General features: G+C 42.0%; 1 protein-coding gene across 3 annotated transcripts in view; it reads right to left on the reverse strand.

Moving 5' to 3' along the window:
• Positions 1 to 19,593, reverse strand: part of LOC308411589 (protein sidekick-2-like) — an 88,039-nt gene extending 68,446 nt beyond the window's left edge. For all 3 annotated transcript variants that reach the window (XM_080905539.1, XM_080905538.1, XM_080905537.1), the window contains exon 1: positions 19,300 to 19,593. In XM_080905539.1, the coding sequence (XP_080761665.1) occupies positions 19,300 to 19,447 (148 nt within the window). In that variant the 5' untranslated portion in view covers positions 19,448 to 19,593. The remainder of the gene's footprint in view (positions 1 to 19,299) is intronic.
• Positions 19,594 to 20,528: the final 935 nt, after the last annotated feature.

Below are 20,528 nucleotides of genomic sequence, written 5' to 3' on the forward strand. Positions count from 1 at the left end.
CAGCGCTGAGATGATTGACACGGTGATGAAGAGACGAGGAAGAGAGGAGAAAAAGGTTGTGCAGCGCCACTGGCTCCGCCGTAATGAAAATGTGAGTCTTGCCCAAGGAAGGATGTGACAGGAATCCCAGGCTGGATTTGTGCTGAGGAGGTAATGTCAGGGTGGTAATGTCAAGAAAGACCACAGGCCCAGCACAGGAATTTCTGCATATGTGTGCCCAAATGCCTCCGTACCTGTGTGTACGTGTGTGTTTTTGCGCATCCAGGGTGTGGGAATACAGGAGAAAAAAAACTCCAGGGTGGTATATCCTGGATTAGCCAGCCATTTCTAACTTACCCTCACTGCTCTCAGCAGACATCCCATGGCTGACATGTGTCACCACACACAGCCAGATTATCAGGACTCTAATCCACCTCTGAGGCTGACTGGGTGGGTGAGAGGGCTTCAGAGGATCTGCCGCACCAAGAGTAATCCAGGACCTAGCATTTCAGGAGTGAAAGGGAGGGGGGACACGTTGTTGCTCCCCTTACTGTCACTGTCGATGTATGTTTGAGGTGCCATGTGGCCTTGGATTAGATTTGTTGCTCTTGCTGACATTTGGACAGACAGCTGTCAGCAAACCCAAAACACTATGGAGGCCTATGTATCTCTGCTGTCCTTGGGCTATCCCTGATTGTGGGGAAGCTAATCCTGTATCGATGTTTTCGCGGTCTCCTTTGTTACAATGGGTATCAATGACATCACACGTGCTGACATTGCCTCGCCAGCAAACAACACCATTGTTTGTCTGTGAAATACTGGGTCGAAAACATTTCCAAATGTACTGCCAATGATGTACCAGAGTAAACAAGTAGACAGGAAATATTTACTGATAATAATCTCATCAAACAGATGAATGAAGCTTTTCTGAGGAGTAAACATCTTTTGTGTGTTAGATTTGTGGAGATACGACATGGTATAATATATTCTGCAGCTATCCTCGGAGCGCAGCCTCATAGACTCCTGAAAAAAAAACAAAACAAAACAAAAAAATGCTCCTTAAATGGTAAAATAATGATTCATGTTTACATTTAATGGTAATGAAGCTGAATGGAGGCACAATAAAAGTGCCTGGTCTGTTTAGCTCTTGTCACTTGACACTGATCCTTCATTTGGTCGCAGGGGCGTTAGTAAGTGGAGCTGCAGGAGTATATCAGTGTCACACTACACAACCGTGTGAGAAATTAAGAGGATGATAGCATGCAAATGTATCTATAGTTTTTTGTTCCAGGCAGAAATGCATGCCACTTATTTTTCATGTTAAATATTGGACAAACTTGTCACTTCACATACAAACATAATCAAATGAATGTATGTATGAACAAAAAGTGTTTTTTATGAAACATTTTTCAATCTATTTTCTTAGTGTGTGGAAGTTTGTCTCATACGATTTATGTTTTTATTTATTTATTTAATTTAACTTGGGTATCACTAGTACTGAAATTAGCTTCCAGCAAACAACATGAACATTGATCGTTATCTTCCCAGTTTTCGAATCCTAATAAAACATTTGTGTAAGTAAAAATGTAAATAAATGTACGTATCCTTGGCTAAATAGTTACGCGGACAATACATATGACTTTGTACAAATAAATAACCTTGACTATTGTATACTGAGGGCTACTTGTGGATTCCCACATGTTTCAGTGCTGGGTCCTAAACTGTTTATAGCATATTGTTTAGAAATAACATGTTTAAATTGTTAAAATTCACTTTGTTTGCTGATGATGCTGGAAAAATCTTGGAAAAGCTTGTGAATAAAGTCAAACTGAAAGCCAAACTGAAAGTTTGGGACTGGTTTGACTTTCATAAATGATCAAATTTACCAAATTATTAACAAATTACAGCAAAAACAAATACTGAAAAGGAAGCAATAGAATAAAAAGTACAACAAAAAGGATCATCTTGAGCAGGATAAGTGATCATAAATTATGTTGGAAAGCTCAAATAAACAATGAAATATTGAAAAATGTCTAAGACTATTGTACTATTACATAGAATGAGATCATTGTTATTATTATTTTATTATCATAAAAAGAGATCTTAAATTTAAAAAATGATGAATGGCTCTGACAAGGAATTAAGATAGGAAAAATCTAATAATATCCAGGAGTAAGCAAATATGAAATTTAAGAATAATTATCACTGTTTATGAAACAACATTTTTTCCCCTTTGTTTATTTATTTATTCTTAATTTGTCATTTCCTTTGTTCTCTGTTTTGATTAAATCTGTTATTAAAAATATTGACATTTAGAATATGCAATATAAATAATAGAGGTGTAATAAAGAAAAGATTCAGCCCGCTCCTTTTCCATCAATAATTTCTGTTATTCTGTTTCATTATTATTATTTTGTTTTTCATCAGCATTTATTTTTATAGGGATTTGTGACTTAAAAAAAAATCTTTAGCATCCTTAATTGTAGCATTATTGTGCTGTAAAAACAAACAAAAAAAAAAACCTGCTGTGATACCACATGGTGACTTTTTGTGGAATGAACTGCCTAAATGGCATCAAGTCTTAGCGAATAAAAAAACGCTACTGTTCACCACAGCTTTTAGCTTCACATGCTTGGTTTTGATAGAGTGTTACACTGGAAGCCCTTCCTGATAGAACCCCAAAGACAACTTTTATCTCCAGCTGGAATCAAACCTGCGATCTTTCACTTGCCCAGGTAACGTGTTAACCACCACACTATAAAATATTTATTTTTAGCATTTCGGATTATAGCTGTCTCTTCCAGTAGTTAAACTTGACTGAGAAATTGCAAACACCCTCTTACTCAAGGGAAGTCACAAATTGAGTTGGGCAGCAGGGCAGTGGGGCAGGTTAGGTGTGCGCCAAGGACAGGGACTCCCTGCTGCTGCAAGGCACTCCACTGATTAAGAGAAGCCAATCACTCTTAGTGTCAGGTCTGCTAAGGACACAGCCTTTCTCTCACCTCATAGAAGATGAGTGGCTTGCCAGAGCACCAACACCAGTTCATCCAACTCCCCATTAGTTGTAGCAAATCAGTGAAATTTGACCTCTGGAGACCCCTGACTCAATACTGCCAGCTTATTAAGCTTGGGCAGTTTCAGGTTAGACAATAGTGCTGTTGCTGTAATGATGTAAACAATTCATAGTGGTAATACTGTGAGACAATTATTTTGCAAGTTATTGTTCTGTCATTGTTTTGAGTGTGGGTGTTGCATTCCATCTGGGAGATAGGGAAGTCATTAACTCTGAACAGACCGTTTCCAATCACTGAATTGTTGGAAATTGCATAAAACTAGCATCCATGCAGCAATACTTATAACCTTCCTGCCCATATTTTGTTTAAGGTCAGATGTCATATAATAGAGCTCAAAGACTGTGTCCAGTGACTAACTTTCACACATGTAAGACAATTAAATGCAAAAGAGAAGAAAAATAACACCTGAAAACTACTTTTGCCGTGCCTCTGTGGTTACCGGGATGCATGAATGATGTGGAGACAATCATACTGTAGTCATGGCATGGCTGCAGTGGTGATGCAGGAGATGTAATGTATTCTATGTGTCCGGACTGAGCTGTTGCAATACTATCTTTATGGTTAAATGTGTCCCTGGAGACAGCAGTGCAGAGGTTAGAGCGCAGAAACACACACTGAAGACTGCCCACCTCTCTGCTTGAGGGCCTGGCCACCAACCTCACAGATTTTTTAATAGCACACTAAAATGCTGCGTAAAGACTAAATTGCTGCCCTCAATGGGCAACAGATGATGGAATTAAAGAGATTTAGAGCTGTGGGGGAAACAGGCTGCGGAATGAGGGAAGAGAGGAAAGAGGGCAGCAGAGCTCACCAAGGCAGCATCTGGCCCTTGTAGGGGCAACACAGCTCTCTGGGAAGTCTCTATGGAGCGAGAAAGGGTCTGACTGATAGCTCTTTCTAACACCCACTATGTGCACAGACTGGCACACACCTACTAGTAACACCTGCTGCACCCATATGGCGCTACAATATCACCTTATCACCTAAACAAAACTAGAACATGTGAGGCGTAAAAAAAAGTTCTTACCGTGAAATTGTGAGGGCATCGCACAAAAAAACACTCATTCCAACCCTACCCCTACTCAGGGTAACCATAGCAACCCATCACCTGTCGTCTCCTTGACAAGAATAAGCACAGAGCCAGGTCAGAGTGACACATTTTCTCTAACTCACAAACATGCAGGGTGATTTTTCATGTGCTGTGCAGTTACTCATAATCTCTCTTATTCCTACCAGAACATGAGCAGACACATACAGCCTACTCTATGCACACCAGATTTATCATCTGTCTTTTCTCATACCCTCCCTTTGTTCTCTGCTGTGCTCTCCACTCTCTGTTTGCCTCTCATTAACTAACACTTGTACTGTCACCGACATACACATAGACACGTGCACACAATGACACATTTCAGCATTACTACTCGTGCCAGAGGAAGCTGGTAAAAATGGCAACGTTTATCCTGACCTGGCATATTCCGAGCCCAAGTGGAAATCTGGCCCACTATAAAGGGCCGGTGGGCTGCAGCGGCCTCTCTATTCACTGGAGACAAAACCTGGATCTGTTGCATGGTCTGGCTGGCTGGACTTATGAATAGATCCAACAATCCAGCAATGGCAGACCCCGTTAACCTTTTTACTGTGAGGTTCTGCCTTGACGTATATGTGCCATAGTTTGAAAGAGGTGACGCACGTGTTTTGTACTAGAGACAGGGTAGGTATTTAAGAAAAAATGAACCCACTGATGACAGCTTCGTGCTGCTTAATGTGCGCTCATGATATGGCCACACACAGTACAACAGCTGCAATATACTGAGCGACAAGTCAGGGAGAACTCCAGCAAAAATTTACTAACTGCAGCCTCATCCCTGACTACTCTCCCACACAAACTTGTGCTTTTATCTCATCCCAAGTGTGAAGGAAAGTTAAAAATAATTCAGAGTAGAAAGAGGGGGCTAGCAAACTGACACACTCCAACAAGCTCTGGTGTAAAGGATGAAGCGAAAGCACAGTGCTGTTGATATGTTAGGATGGGACAGGCTTTGTCCCAGGTGATAAGAGGGGGATGGGTCTCACCACCTTGGCTCTTATTTTCCCATTGCTTTCATCTTGCTGAACAGCGTAGACCCAGTGAGTCACCCAGTGAGCAAAACACAGCCAAAACCAATAGCCAGCAGATAGCATCTCTTACGCTAACAAGCTTTTCACTTGGGGATACCATCAGCTCCCTGGTTTTCTCGTACAGCTAATTAGGGATGGACTGAGAAGCAAACCTGCAGCTATCTATACACCCTGTTTTTTTATTCTCTGTTCTCTCAATCCTTTTCAAAAGTGATGCTTTTCTGTCTCCATCCTGCCCCTCTTTGTCTCACTCTCTTTCTGTCTCCCTCTCTTCCTCACATGCTCACTCTTCGAAGGATATCGCTCCCTCAATTCCATCCACACTTCATTCACTTTATATGCCCCTATCTAGCATCTTCCAATCCACTACCAACGCTGCCATCACTGCCACTATGTCCAGCCCAAGGCCACTACTGCCTCTTAATCCCATTAGACCAAACACAATCAATTATCCAGCCAGCCATAAGGATCTGAGAGCATTAAAAGGTTAGCTCAGGAGATTTAAAGCCATTGATGTCTATGACAGCAATGCACCCTACACCTCCTCCTTCAAGTACTCTCTGCTTACCAATGTAGTAGTGTGTGTGTGTGTGTGTGTACGCGTGTATGTATGTCAGCATGTGTTCATCAACATGACACCCTGGCACCAACTTGAGCCACCATGCATCGCTAGCGGATCTTTAATCATGTCCCTGCAAGTCCTGGCAAATTACTGCCTTGTGATGGTAATCGATAAAGCGATAAACACAGCCGGGGACCGAAGCTGCTGGAGCGAAGAAATACCACTGCGGCCACTGGTTGAGGTTTTTTTCCCCCCTCTCATAATCTGATCCGTCTCTTGCAAAGAGTAAAAGAAAAAAAATAAAGGAGAAAGATCCCCTTCTTCCAAGGGGACTCTTGTAGGTGAGAGAATAATGCACCCTGATACACTCTACTTGCATTAAGAGTTAGGAAAGTTATGAGATGCAGGTGTAGGTCAATTTAATGCAGGCAGGTAGAGTGACATAATCATATTGTAATCTGTAGACTCATCTCACCTCCCTCCATATGTCCCAAACTCAATGCCCCAGTGCTGCTCCATTCATCGCTTGATCTAATTCTCCTTCTCCCTCGCCTTTATCTTTCCCATACACTCTTCTCCTACGCTCTCTCCTCACTGACTTGTTCCTTCTCAGGCGAGAAAATTAAATATGATCATTTCTCTTCAAAGGCTCCACTATTAGCCACATAATGAAAATTCAGTTAATGTAGCAGAGAGGAGAGTGTGAGGAACAGAAATAAGTGACAGCAAAAGGTAAATCTCTTCAGATGGTGCCACAGCACAACTACTAAAATCTCTTGAATGCACATAGCATTCCATACATGACTTTATAGCCAATAAATGTAAAGCACAAATTAATACATGTATCTTATTGCCATGAACAGACAGCTCTGTGGCATTTAACGGTGTGATTGTACATCTACATCATCAGAATCTAATACATCACTTATGGCTTAATAACATTTTGAATGATGAATCACTGATTATGGTGCTATTATGAAAGACTTCCTCAAATCACGTGTCCCTGAAGCAATCTCCACTGAAAAATGATTTTTCTATGGCTTGCGAGGAACCGAAGCACTTGTGGCTCCACCTTAAACTCCCCATGCTAAGAACTTGTCCGCTTGTGTTCCAGATGCAGCTGCCAAGCACCTTCTCCACTGGGATTCAAATGTGTTTCCTCATGCAGACACGATAGCCACTTTCCAATTTCAACTTCATCCTAAAGCACCAATTTCTACTGCCGTGCTGGTGATTGAAATATGAAACCCTGCATATATACAGGCCATTACAGAGAATACAAGGCTCCAGCTGCTGTCTATCCGCCCAGGGAAGCGAGAGGAGAAGAAACAACAGGGATCAGCTATGACCGGAACACATTTCTATTTATTTATTATTCAATAAGGCTGAATTGGCCCCTGACCCCCAGTAGCAGCTCACGCCAAACTACCCTCAGAAGAAAATCGCAGCATTGCTGAATCGAGAGGAAATCAAACAGAATCCCTGGGGCTCAGTGGTATGAGAGTTCAAATCTGACAGAATTTGATGAGTCTCCCTTTTGAGTAATTCCTTTTTTGCTGTTTTTGATTTATGTGAACATGTTTCAGAAGCACAAACATTCACTTTCTAGGGCAGTACCATCAACACAGACATGCCGACATAGAAATAACAAGTAAATAAGTGAGTCGCCCCAATAAGCAGAGTCGTTGTAGGCATCCTAAGTGATGAGCATTTCTTTAAGATTGGTTTTGCATCTGCTCTTTTCTTCGCTCTCTTTACAACCCTGCAAACCAATGTGTGTGGTTTTTTTTCTGGGACAACAGATATTGTTTTTTTTCTTCTTTCTGTTATGATCCTCCAATTTTCAGCAGAAAGAATGTGATGAAAAAGAACTTCTAACCTTATTTCAGCTGATGAGAGAGAAACAGAAAGAAGTAACTGTTGCTCAAGAGCAAAAAGGAATGAACTGAGTAGGACAACACCTAAAACATACAGCAGAAAATATTTGGGGAATGAATGTAGAAGGGTGAGCAAATGCTGCAATTACACTGTTGTTTGCAGCTCCCAAGGTTGTTTTGGCTGTTAATTAGTTCAACTTGATGGCTTGCATCCATTGGTGCAGTCTAACCCAGTTAAGTCAGTTGCTCAATGAGTTTTTTCTGGGCCTTAAATACTGAACCACTTCTCTACAGGAACCTGGCCCAAGGTTAGCACCATGGTGTCAGTCATGCCCAGTGTCCGACACTGAAAGCCTGCCATGCTCCTCAAGTGCTTGCCAAAGAACACTCACCAAGGTTACGTCTGTCAATGGCAATGAATATCCTACTTATCTCAATCAAAGTCCTTCACAAATCTTTGAGGAATCGGTTCTGCCTGTGCTTCAAAAATGGAAAAAAAATAAGGACATTAACTCTTATTGATGAGGGGGAAACAGTCACGCTGTTGCATCTAAATTGAACAGCTTGACAGATAACATCTTGAATTATTAAGCCGCAACCAATCAAATAAACATCTTCAATTAATCAATTAAAATAGTTGCCAACCAAGTGAAACAGATGAAAGCATTTGCATATCCTTGTTTGTCATACCTCTCATCTGTGTAAAGGGAAGCACACACTATTCAGTTTCTCTTATGTGTTTAGGATGGGAAGACTGACAGACAGAGCTTTTGATAGTGATGAAAAGAAAAATAAAATACATTTCATACTGAGAATTAAAAAAAAATCTGCTTCAAGCAGCTGCAGCAAAAAAGCCAAGTGCAGAACTGAAAGCCTTTCTCCTTGCTTTATATACTGGATGCAATATGAACGCTCATGTTGAGTTAACAGTGGTTCATTATTAATGGGCATGTACGGTAATGACTGTGCTTAAATGCCAAACCACAGAGAGATAAATTAACATATCTTCATGTCCCCAAAGTCAATCTCAAAGAAATGAATCGTGCAGTAATGACAATAAATTGCTGCACTTTGTTTCCACAGGATATAATCTATAAGTTGGTTGACAGGCAATGTAAATGTGTTGTTTGTGCAGCATAAATCACAAGCTAACAATGCAACACCTGTGGATTTTCAAAAGTAAAAGAAATCCTCTTTCAAGCCTCCCAACTGCTCAATATTTCACACATAATATTAACCGATCTTTTGTGCAGTGACATCGTGCACAAATGGAGGCATAAGCTATGATGGATGCTGTGATAATTATAATTTCAGTGATATAACAGAAATGACAAGCGTGTCTTTCTTAAATGTTGGAGCCTTTTTAAGTATGATCATGCTGGGGCATTCACCTCTGTGTGTGTGTGTGTGTGTGTGTGTGTGGCTGTTTGTCTGATCCCTGCAACATCTTCCATCTCCAGGGGCACCGGTTCCCTCTCTCATCAACCATGCCCAGCCAATGTGACTGTCACTCCCAATCTGCAATGAGAGGGGAGCCTGTGCCTATTTTTATAAATGTATTCATATTCATTAGTCCTGAGTGTCATTCATAGCAGCAGTTCTTTAATGCGGTGCGTAACCATCAGAGGCTGGAGGAGCCTGCCTCCTCTCATCGCACAAATTAATAACACAGGCAATCACTGCAAAGGTGCCTACTGTCAAACAACAATGGCTACTGATTTCCATCACCTATGCACACTTCCTCACTTCCAGATGGCACAAAAAAAAACCACTCAGTGGTTTTCCCTCAGGGAATCACACCAAAAAATGCTATTGTAAAAGCCTTTGAAATATGAAATCATTAATTTAAGTGAGAATTAATTACAGCCTTTTTTTCCCCTTGACCCACCGCAATATTCTGCGTCATGACATCTTTGTGGCAGCCGGTTAATTGTGCAGAATAACTGTGTGAACGCTGGCTGCTAATGAGAGCAATTAGGCATTAGGCTCGCACAAAACTTCAAACGCTTGCTCAAAGACTCCACACTTTGGCTTGATTGGCTTGTATGCGCCACATAGGGCACATGATGAGCGCATGATCCTTCGCTGCACTAGCTGGGAAAATCGGCTCTCCCGGTTAGACCGACACGACTGTACTTTTTGAAATAAAATAAAGTTTACATGAAGACTCATTTGCGGATGCTCTTCTGTATGCCGCCCATGCATTTTTTTCTTGCACCATTATGGGCACTGTGCATTCCTAAGTGATGGAAGTGGGCTGCTTCTCACAGCCTTGCCATGTTTTTTTCATGGCCATTGTTTCTGCTCCACCTTGCTTTAAATCAACAGCACAATGCACCCCCCCCCCCCCCCCCCCCCCCCCAACACCCATCCCCCCACACCCCCCATTACTCCACTGTACTTCACTCTGGACAACATAAATAAAACAGGCTTTCAATGATGCAGCGAGGAACGCCACATTGGGCTCTGAGCAGTGGTGTGATTAAAGCTTTTAAACACCGCCACCCTTTGAGTTTGCATATGTCAGCTCTGCAGTCTGTTTGCAAGAAGGCTGGTAGGGTAAATGTTCCCTCTGTAGTTTCCCTTATCATGTCTTTTTTTTCCTTTTTCCCTATTTCTCACTAATGCAGTAAGGCCAAGACTAGGTCCACTTTAACATACACAGTAATAAAGCAACATTCAGTAATAAAATTGGAACATCAAGAGCAAAGCCCACAAAGGAACATAAAAGCAGAAAGGTACTTGCTGTGCAACAGTGATGGATACGGTTCTAGCAGCTCTACATCCTGTACTCATGTATCATGCAAACCTATTGTTACACTACCTTTGTTCCTTTCTGTTTCTTTGCTTGACAATTAAGTTGCAGCTTTCCTCCCCTAACAGAGCAAGCATATTCATTCTAAAGCATCTGGAGATTGGTGTAACAAAGACTAAGAGAACACATTTTTGACTGGTCATTTCTTCTCACAATTTGCTCACTGTAATCTAATAATGACAACCCCTTGAGTGATCACAGAAATGGAAATCAAGACTACTTACTGAATTCCATGTTGGCCAGAGCAACTTCATTTAACTGATACAATCCAGCTGACTTCCCCATTTTTGTAGGTGCCACAGGCAAGGAGCATGTCCAGTATTGTTACAATAAAATATGTGCTCAAACATTTTTTTCACCGAATGAGGAAGTTATTCTTTGAAAGCACACCCACCCCACCACCACTTACAAATTCAAACAGCTTGACCAGCAGTTTGACAAAAGATTTGGGGACAGTGATGTGGAAATGTAGCCCGAGGCCTCCACGTGTACAATCTACTCACTAAGAGGGACAACAATAGCCAGCCCTTCTTTTGTTGCTGCAGTAATGCTTTCGGTTAATTCGGGCATCACAAATCAGTTTTGAGCTATCATATGTGTCGTATGTGATGCAAATCTGATTTGGCTTTACTCTCTTGAGTGAAGCTCTGTCTCAGCCCATAGTGCATACAAGAGGTTGCAGAGTCTCCAGTGTAGAGACAGACGTCCAATTTTGTCAGAAGACCTGCTGGTGCAGTACAGTGCATGTCCCCAATAGGGCACACTGGGGCCCATTTGTTTAGCTACTTCACTCTGGCTTTGAGACAAGAGGAGACAGTGACCAAGGCATCTGGGATATGGTAGTCCCCTGCAGAATTAAACAGGCTGCGTCTCAAGCCCCAGTGACAGGAAATCTCACTCAGATCACAAAAGGCAGCACTGATTGCGTCTGACATGTGCATCCTTTTCCTTCAGATGCAATGTCTTTGTTTTGTCTGGATTACTTGCGTGTAGGCATTTGTATTTTAGTGTAGCCTCTTTCTGTTTGTGTGTTTATGTCTACGGATGTGCATGTGCATGTGCATGCATGTGCAAGAGTCCATTCAGCCTGCTCCTCATCTAAAATTGAAACCGTGACCTTTTCATAAATATTAGCTGTCTGTGAGAGTACGCAAAACCTAAAGAGTGTGTAAAAGGGTGATTCCAAATTAAAAAATTAGACTCATGGGGGATAACCAGAAATTGGTTGTGTCTAATCAGCCGAGTAAAGTGCTGAAATACAACAGTAAATGTATTAAAAGGCTGGCAGTAGGAGAAGTGGAAGGGTTACTGTTTGGGCTCAAACTGGGCACACTAATCCCTTTGATCCCCCCATTTTACTGTCAGCTGTTTCCTAGCTACCGTCGGATCTGCACAGAATTTAGGATTTGTGCTACTGTACACCACAGCAATCTCTGCCCCACTGATGCAGCGCTCTCCTTTCTTTCCTCCATCAATACCCCACCCAGCATCAACATCCTTAGTAATATTCATTTCTCTCTCTGTTCCTCTTTCTCCTCCACCTCACTGCAGCTGGCAGTGACTGCGACATGGCAATGAGACAGGTTAAATTGGAAAGTGTTTTGCACAGAGGACCATCAGAACATGACGCCTCACACTGAAAAAGCTGATTCTGATTTTGTCTATTCACACGAGACACCATGGCTGTGCCCCACTTTCATTAGTTGTGCCGAAAGTAGCATTCAAATACTGGTCTTTTGAGAAAGCTCTATTTAGCGATAATGAAACAATCTACATGTATTTGTGTCAATGCATGTGTTTGAATAAGGAAATGTGTTTGGTTATTAGCATACTTGCACACTTTTGCCGTGTGCATGCTTGTGCATCTGCTAACATGCATTAAAGCAATAAAGACACTTTATTGGATTCCTCTTTCAAGCTGCCTTTGAAATTAAAATAAATAGGCAAATGTATCTACGCAGGATCTCTTTCATCCTTGTCAGTATTGGTTGCTTTTAGAGGTGCAGTGCACCACAGACTTCCCACTTAACCTCTGAGGAGCTCTCCCAAACTGATCCTAAATCATTCCAGGCAGAAACACATGGCCAACTCGATTTGCGTATTGGCAGATTCATGCTTCATTGTCAAACACTGGCTCTCCATGGCTCTGCGCCCATTAATCCTGTAAGCATGTAAAAGAATGAATACCACAAGTTTCTCAATTTGCCAATTTCAATAGGAGCTGCCAGACTGTATTGATTTTGTATGTACGGTACACTTGCATAATTTGTATCATTCACACAGTCAAACTCTCAGGCCACCTTTTTTTCCGGAGGCTTTGTTCATTGTGTGTATTTTGATTAAGTACTGTAAGGTTTTACCAGGCATTGCTTGCCTTGGCAGATAAATGAAAAAGCAATGATCAAGGACATGGTCAAACACAATATCACTTAATACATTCAGGAAAAATGGCAGAAAAAACATATTTATCCAGGACTTGATCACGTTGAAGTTTGTATTTTAGGTGTGACTATATCTACCTACATGCAACCTTCCTTAAAAGGAGTAAACAGCATTTGTCTCAGCTTTCATCTGAAGTTGAACCCCTTCTTATGCTTTTAGTCTTGCACCTGAAGCGCTTTTGTGGCTTGTACTGAGGGGCCAAGAAAAGAGAATCCAGATGTGACACAAGCCATAGAGAAGAAGCCAGCAGTACCACTGTCAGTGCCTGTCACCATCACACTTCTTATGAGACACTCTGCTGATGTCACAGGCAAGGACGCCGATCAAAGATATATGTACATTAAAGTGCCGTCATACTACAATGACAACCTGCTCCACTCTGCCATGCCTACCAGCTCAGAATTCCTTATCAACAAACACAAAAGCTCTGCTGGATGTGATGGTAGGTATGAGTTTCTGTAGATTTATCTCAGTTGATGCCTTTGGCTGTTCCATGCTTTAACATCTGCAATGATACCCCTGATGCAAGAGAGATACTCTCTAGCACACCATTTGTTTTTTAGTGAAGGTGGAGTACTGTCAAGCCATGACATGAGAGGGGGGGGAGGGGGGAGGACCTGATGTTGAGCTCCCTACTATCTTGGAGAAGTGCAAAATGGCAGGTGTAAGAAAAAAAGAAAAATCAGCCACAAAGTGAAATCCCATGTGTCAAAGAACGGGACAATGGCGAATGAGGAGCAGCTCTGGCCCTAATCAATAATGAGCACAAGGCATGAAGATACATTTTCTCAGCCCACCAGTGGGTCTGGTAAGACTGCTGCGAAGCAGAGCAGCAAACTCAGCCCTGCGATTGGGGAACACTGAGACTCCTTCTTTACAGACAAAACCTTGCCTTGGACTAGTCTGCCCAACCAGTTCAATTCACTTTTATTTATATAGCCCCAAGTCACAAAAGCAGCTGCCTCAAAGCACTTCATATTGCAAAGTAAAGACCCTACAATAATACAAAGAAAATTCCAACAATCAAATGACACCCCCCAACTCCTTGTCGACAGTGGGAAAGAAAAACTCCCTTTTAACAGGAAAAACCTCCAGCAGAGTCAGACTCAGGGAGGGGAAGCCATTTGCCCCTCCGGAAAAGAGCCAGAGATTAATAATAACTAATGATTAAATGCAAAGTGGTGTATAAACACAGAGAGTGGGAAAAGGTGAGTGAAAAAGAAACACTCAATGCATCATGGGAATCCCCCAATAATCTAGACCTACTGTAGTGTAACTTAGGGAGGATACGCTTTATCAAAAACAAAAACGTTTTAAGCCTAATCTTAAAAGCTACCAACTGACCCTGCATTCATACATGGTCGAAGCAAGAAGAATAAAAGGAAAGGTGCCTATATCACCTGAAAAACACAGCTTTCATTGGAAACAAAAAAATGCACTGGAAGCAAAGACAGGAATATACACACTCTTTCGGACCTCTTTAGCTTCATATGTTGAGGAGCTTGTTGTTCAGCAGACTCTGGGTGTCTGTACCAAGTTTAACAGCAATATTGGCGTGCCTATTCATGTCATCACTTACTGCAGGGACTCACAGCTGGTAGTAGCGCCGTTATTGGCTTGGTTTGAAGTCAGGACAAGAATGGAGCAGAATGTCAAGATGTGAAGTCGTTCATGTGAACGGACACAGAAAATAGATACTTGTACCGCCAGTTGTTTTTATGAGGACAGGAGGAAAAAAATGTACCCGCCACCCCCGCCTCGCCACAGTTTTTTTCCTCCATTTCTCTATGTCTTTGTCTCTTTTGCCATTTTATTCACAACACAAGAATACACTCACCAGTCCCCAGGAGGGGCACGCTGGATGAGAGCAGAGATTCAGTGAGCACATTATGCTGTAAAAAGCATTGTTTCTCACCATGGTTTTCCTTGAGTTGCCTTTGTGTTGTTTAAATGTTTACATGGAACAGCTTGGGGGCTTGAAGGCAGATGTATGGTCCAAGAATAGTCGGTAAGTACAATCTCTCTTTTCCCTGGACAAAAGTATTGACACAATTTTAAAGGCTTTCATATGGCTCCTTACAATAATACTTTGATGAAGACGCATGCACAACATCCTGCTGCCTTTTCAAAATGATATTACACAAATTAACCAAAAAGTGCCCCTTCACATTCCCCTCCCTTTAGCATTCAAGGTCACATCCTCTTTGAGCTTACGTCCCAGCTCAGGGCCTTTTTTGAGACATTTTTTGTTGTTGTTGTTGATAGTTGAGGTGCCTTTCAGCCTTGTGTCAAATTGATTAGACGTTTAGCCAGGAGAATTAATATGTGAAGAATTTGCCTGTTTTCCCCTGCAGCACTCCACCCTCCAAGTCTCATTTGTAAACAAGGAGACATGGAAGTGAAACTACTCTCAGCTATGTGATTAAAATGGGCCCCAAAAGAAGAGCTTGCCTCCAGATCAATGCCGTTATTATTGAAAAATTTAATTTGAGTACCCTATACCTTGCCCAAACTGTATTTTTGACTCAGTAAGACACGAAGGACTCTCTGTGGGTAACGAATCAATCTGGATAACACAATTTTGTTGAGTGAAGATCCCACAGGTTCTTCCACATCTTGTATTCTCAGGCTCACACTAAGTCCCAAACATTCACAAAGCAAAAAAAAGCAAAAAAACCCCAAAAACCTTCATTCTTCATAGAAAGTATTGATTTCTGCTATGCTGATAGGCAGACATCAGCATAGCACACACATGGAAGGAGATAAGACTATTTCCTGCATGCAAATAGCCATTTCCATAGCCCTTTGGGCAAATGGCAATTACTGGGCAAGGGGCGAATGCCAAAACCCTGCAGTACAAGTTAATTTGATTACATTTCCTTTATGAACTATAAACACAGTTTTGCTGCTCGACTGAGCCAATTAAAGGCTTCCTGAAGCTAAAAAGCGTTGACAGCACAACAGCCCCATTGTTCTTCAACAATAAATTTGACTGTAATCATTTGTCACACTTAAACCCATTTGAGGCATTTGTATTTCCTTTTTTTCTTTTTTGGGGGAAAATATTACCCTTAATTTAGAAGGAAAAAAGTCTGTCTTTTTCATTCAGTCATTCGAAAGCACCATTTCATTCCCCCCCCCCCCCCCCCCCCCCCCCAGTTAAGCTGTGATATGTTCTATCTTGGAGGATAAAGCCTCCTGTGGCAACAGAAACAAAAAGCACCCCCACCCAAAAAAAAAAAAAAAAAAACAGAGATGAAGGCAAGAAAAAAAAGGCAGCTGTTTGATTTGGAAGTCGTAAGGCTGCCGCCACATTTCACCTGAGGCTGTGCAAGCCACTAGCAGGTCTCTCCTGGCATGAGCCAAATTGAGAAGTAAACAAGCATTTAGTCCAAATTTCAGCAGCTGTTAGCTCTCAGGAGCAGTCAACATGTTTAAGTAACTGCATTTCACCAAACAGGGAGATACATATGTCATAAATATGTACACCGTGCAATTATGCAATGGCAGCTGAGAAGTTACAGCACTCCCAAATCACCAAGCCACATATAGGACTCCCAACACAATCCAAAGAGCTTCAGGTTTTGGAATATGCTGTGATTTTGTCACCGATAGATCTCATGATCTATTGTCATATCACAAAATCAGATGCCAGAGGCCAATGTCGAAACAATGGGACTATGCAGGTCTACTGTTATGGAGCTACATGCGAAACAGATTGAGCTTTCTATTATTTGTGATGGAGGGTTGTATGTGTGGGTGCAGACGAACAGGTCTGTCATCCGTCTTTGTGGGAAGATGACTTTGATTCCATTAAAACTGTATTATATTTCTCTTGATGGAGTTGTGTAATCTTGTACATATTGATTTTTGTATCTTTCTGTGGATGCACTTTGCATGCATGCATGCGTAGTTGTGTGTCACTGATGTAGATGAATTATGATCTGGTGCCCGCATTAGAGCAGGGAGTTTTAATCACACAAGGATTCAGAGTGTTTTAAACAAACGCTTTTTTTGTAAGCATGGTGGATTATCATAAGATTTAAAGATTTGGAAATGGCTGACAGCTGTCAAGCTGCATAATAACGTACGTCCAGAAAATTATAGCAGCTGCCGGTTGGCAGAATGTCAATGCTGCTATCTAGATTAAAGCTCAATAGACAGGAACATGAGCACCACTAAGCATACACACGCACACACACACTTTTACAAATGCACGACAAGATGCACATAAAAAACACAATCACTTGCAAGAAAGATTTCAGCAGCAGGGGCTTTGAGGAGAAAATGAGGAGATACAGAGGGGAAGACAAAAACTCACATCAATTTACTTGGTATTTTGATGAGGGGCTCTAAATGAGTCTTAAAATGGCTTGCTGAGAGCAGCCTGTAGAAAGGTTCCCCCATGGATCTATCATGTATCCTCTTGTGCACTGAAGCAACCAGCTTTTATAACACAGCTGGAGCCTTGCTAGGAACTTGCTGAAAAACAAGTTCACACCACCTATGGCTCCCTGGGGAAAAGCACGTGCATCTATGTCACCTAATTTATGACATCCTCAGAGGTTCTCCCCTCTCAGGGAATGACTACAGCATGTCTAACTTTATCCAGAGGCACTGTTGCACTGCCACTCATTTGCAAACAAGGATTCCCCATGAGGAGGAGATCTGCTTCCAGCTTCAGAAAAACAAGACCTCTCTGGATGCTGAGATGACCCCCTGCAAAGACTGCGACTGCATCTTCACTAAAGAACCAAAAGCAGCAATTGTGCGCAATAGAGGAGGCCCTTCTCAATTGAAAGAGTAGGCAGACTGAAGAGTGAATCTCTCACCAATGCTAATGCACACCCGGGAACATTCAAGGGGCCAGAATACCAACAGCAAAGATGAGAAAAAGGTCCATTTGGGGAGAAAAGGTATGGCCCTGTCAAGTAGCCTAGAAGCGCTCAACAGATCCTCACAGACTCCAGGCATGTTAGTTTGAGAAAAGGATGCTAATAACTGTTAGAGGAACTGTGCTCTGCATAATAAGAGACGCCTGAGACTCTTTTCAGATAAGGTTGGAAGCACTTTAGAGCAATGCGACCTGTTCAAAGACAAACAAGCAAAGGGATTATGCTGCTTTTAGCACTTTGATTCACTGAGCATTGTGATTATAAGATGGCGCGCGCATAGGAGAGCCACTTCTCATATGAACTAACTTCCAAAACAAGACTTTCTTCATCCTTTGGGATCTATAGAAGTAAATTCTTCACGGCTCTGTATGTCAAACATTAATCTTTCTGCGAGACCTGCTGTCCAAAAAAAGATCCTGTGTTTGAATTCCAACAGTAAGGTTAAACACGATTCAATACAAATATACTCAGATTACTAATGAAATTCAAAATCAAGTGAGCCCACAAAGTACATTTTATTATTTAGAAACTTATCTTCCGTTCTTGTGATAACTGGCTTTTCCATTTGTGAAATTAGAAAGCAAGTTGGAAATGCTCTCTCTGATTTTCTGTCTTTATTTAGTTTTTACTATAGATCTCATTATCTTCTCACTGGCCAAGAGGACATCCACGAACAGATGTAAAGTGAGAAGTCATACCAGTTCACAGTAATTGTTTAATTAGTGCAGATATAGTCTCCCTGCCTCCTTACATCTTTAACTGTGCAAGGAAGAAATGAACACCACATATTTTGTAATGGATTCATTTTGCGTCAAGCCCGTTACTTTCACACACTCTCTAAGTGGGAGACTACAAAGGACCAAAAGAGGCACAGCACAGCAGCACAGCCTTCAAACAAAGGCCTTGCATTACTGTCCCATAGCCATATTCATGCACGTTAATAACAGCATCTGCTGAACTACCTATAGGCGGATGGGGAAGATCAAACTTCAGCAACGGTGAAATGTTCTGAGGTTTTCAGGACCGATTGATTTTATGAGGCTTAATCTTATAAATAATACATTGTAAAGCAGTTATAGCATGGAATACAACACGTTATGACATGAATATTAAGTCAGACACCTGGTGTTTTTCAGCTATTATGACACAAAGACAAAACATATCTACATTACACTCTAAATATTAGCGACTTTTTTATTCTTTCTTTTTCTTTTTGAGAAGCCAGGCGGTTCTCCTTGAGCGTTTGGAGCAGTCGAGTGGCCCCGTGGTCACAGTGGGGGTACGTTGTGGAGAAGAAACCCCGACAGTTTACGCGTTGTCTGAAGCAATTAATTTAACGAGTGACGAATTGAAGTGTGGTTGTCCTGTAACAAATGTGACTTTTTCAACTGAAAACGCACACAGTTTTGCCACAGTTTTTGTTTGACTGACATTAGTCACATACCTACATCTCCCACAGACTTTCCTGCGCGCTTCTTTGCTTTTATTAACAGCAGCAGTCCGGTGTGAATAAAAACCACTGACTTGCGCGTCTTACCTTGCGCCTTGGCGCCGAGGACACAAGTCGTCAGCAGCAGAACCCAGCAGGACACCCACACCGGTTCAGTCCGTCCAGCTGTAGTCATGGTCCGCAGTGGTACCGTCGAGCTCCCGGTGCGGTTTCCCCGTCTCCACGCTGGGAACATGTTGCTCCGTGGGCACACACTCCCGGGAAGAGTCCTGTTTGCCGTTGGTCCTGTGCGTCAGAATGCTCCTCACTGGTGATGAGGTTGAGTGACTGGAGGAGAACGGGGAGACTTCGTCAGAGAGCACCAGGCGTGCATCAGATAGGCACGCGGTAGTATGAAAAGCCTGTGGACAAGTCCCGCATGAGCAAGGCGGAGTCAGTCCAATTGAATTTGCTCGGCTGTCAAGTGTGCGAGACAGAGTATTGACATCATCTTCTTACTGCTCCGAATAGCCTCTGAATATATCACAGAGAGCAGTGAAATAAATAACAGGGAATGACGGGACTGACGAAACTGCACACAGCCTCCCAAGTTCTTGTGATACAATGGACAGTTTTTAGCCCCTCCTAACTAAAATAAACAAACAACAACAACATAAAAAAACAGGTATTTGTTTATTTGTTTTCTAAACAGCCTCAATTCTCACTACAGCTGTCCTTAAGCAAGGCACTTTAGCGACCGGTGGCAGGCAGTAAGGTTTCACACTAACTCGCTTGTACGTGTGCTTTTGTGTATGAGCTGTTGACAGTGGGAATAGACTAAATATAGGTTAACAAGATTTCTTTGCATCTTAAACACTGAAAAGAAAAAAAAGACCCATATGCTGCTCAGAGTTTGCCATTAAGGAAGGCCTCTGACAGGACAGTCATTTTTTAAATGAATTGCCCATCACATAGACTATAGCAGTGCACCCAACCCGAGCCAAGTATTGCCAGGCCAAGTGCTCTGTGCGCTATTGCCACCTTGCGGCAAAAAGCGGTAGGGGATTTCTATTTGGACAGCTATGATTGATTGTTGACACATTAAAACCTAAAGCACGGATTACAAAACTACCTGATGGCAACTAAAGCTTTTTCCAAATAGCTCTGTTTGGATGTTTTCTTTTTTACTGCCAAGCAGGAAGAATAAACTGGGTCACAGTCTAAAAGTGGTATGGGTGCCGCTCAGTAAATCTCTTTACTTTGCATTGGTCCCAGTTAAATCTGGCTTGATGGTGAGGTTAAAAGCAGCCAAGGCGTTAAAGAATAGCACAAGAAAT

Source organism: Rhamphochromis sp. 'chilingali' (assembly GCF_963969265.1).
Source record: "Rhamphochromis sp. 'chilingali' genome assembly, chromosome: 15".
NCBI classification, from domain to species: domain Eukaryota; kingdom Metazoa; phylum Chordata; class Actinopteri; order Cichliformes; family Cichlidae; genus Rhamphochromis; species Rhamphochromis sp. 'chilingali'.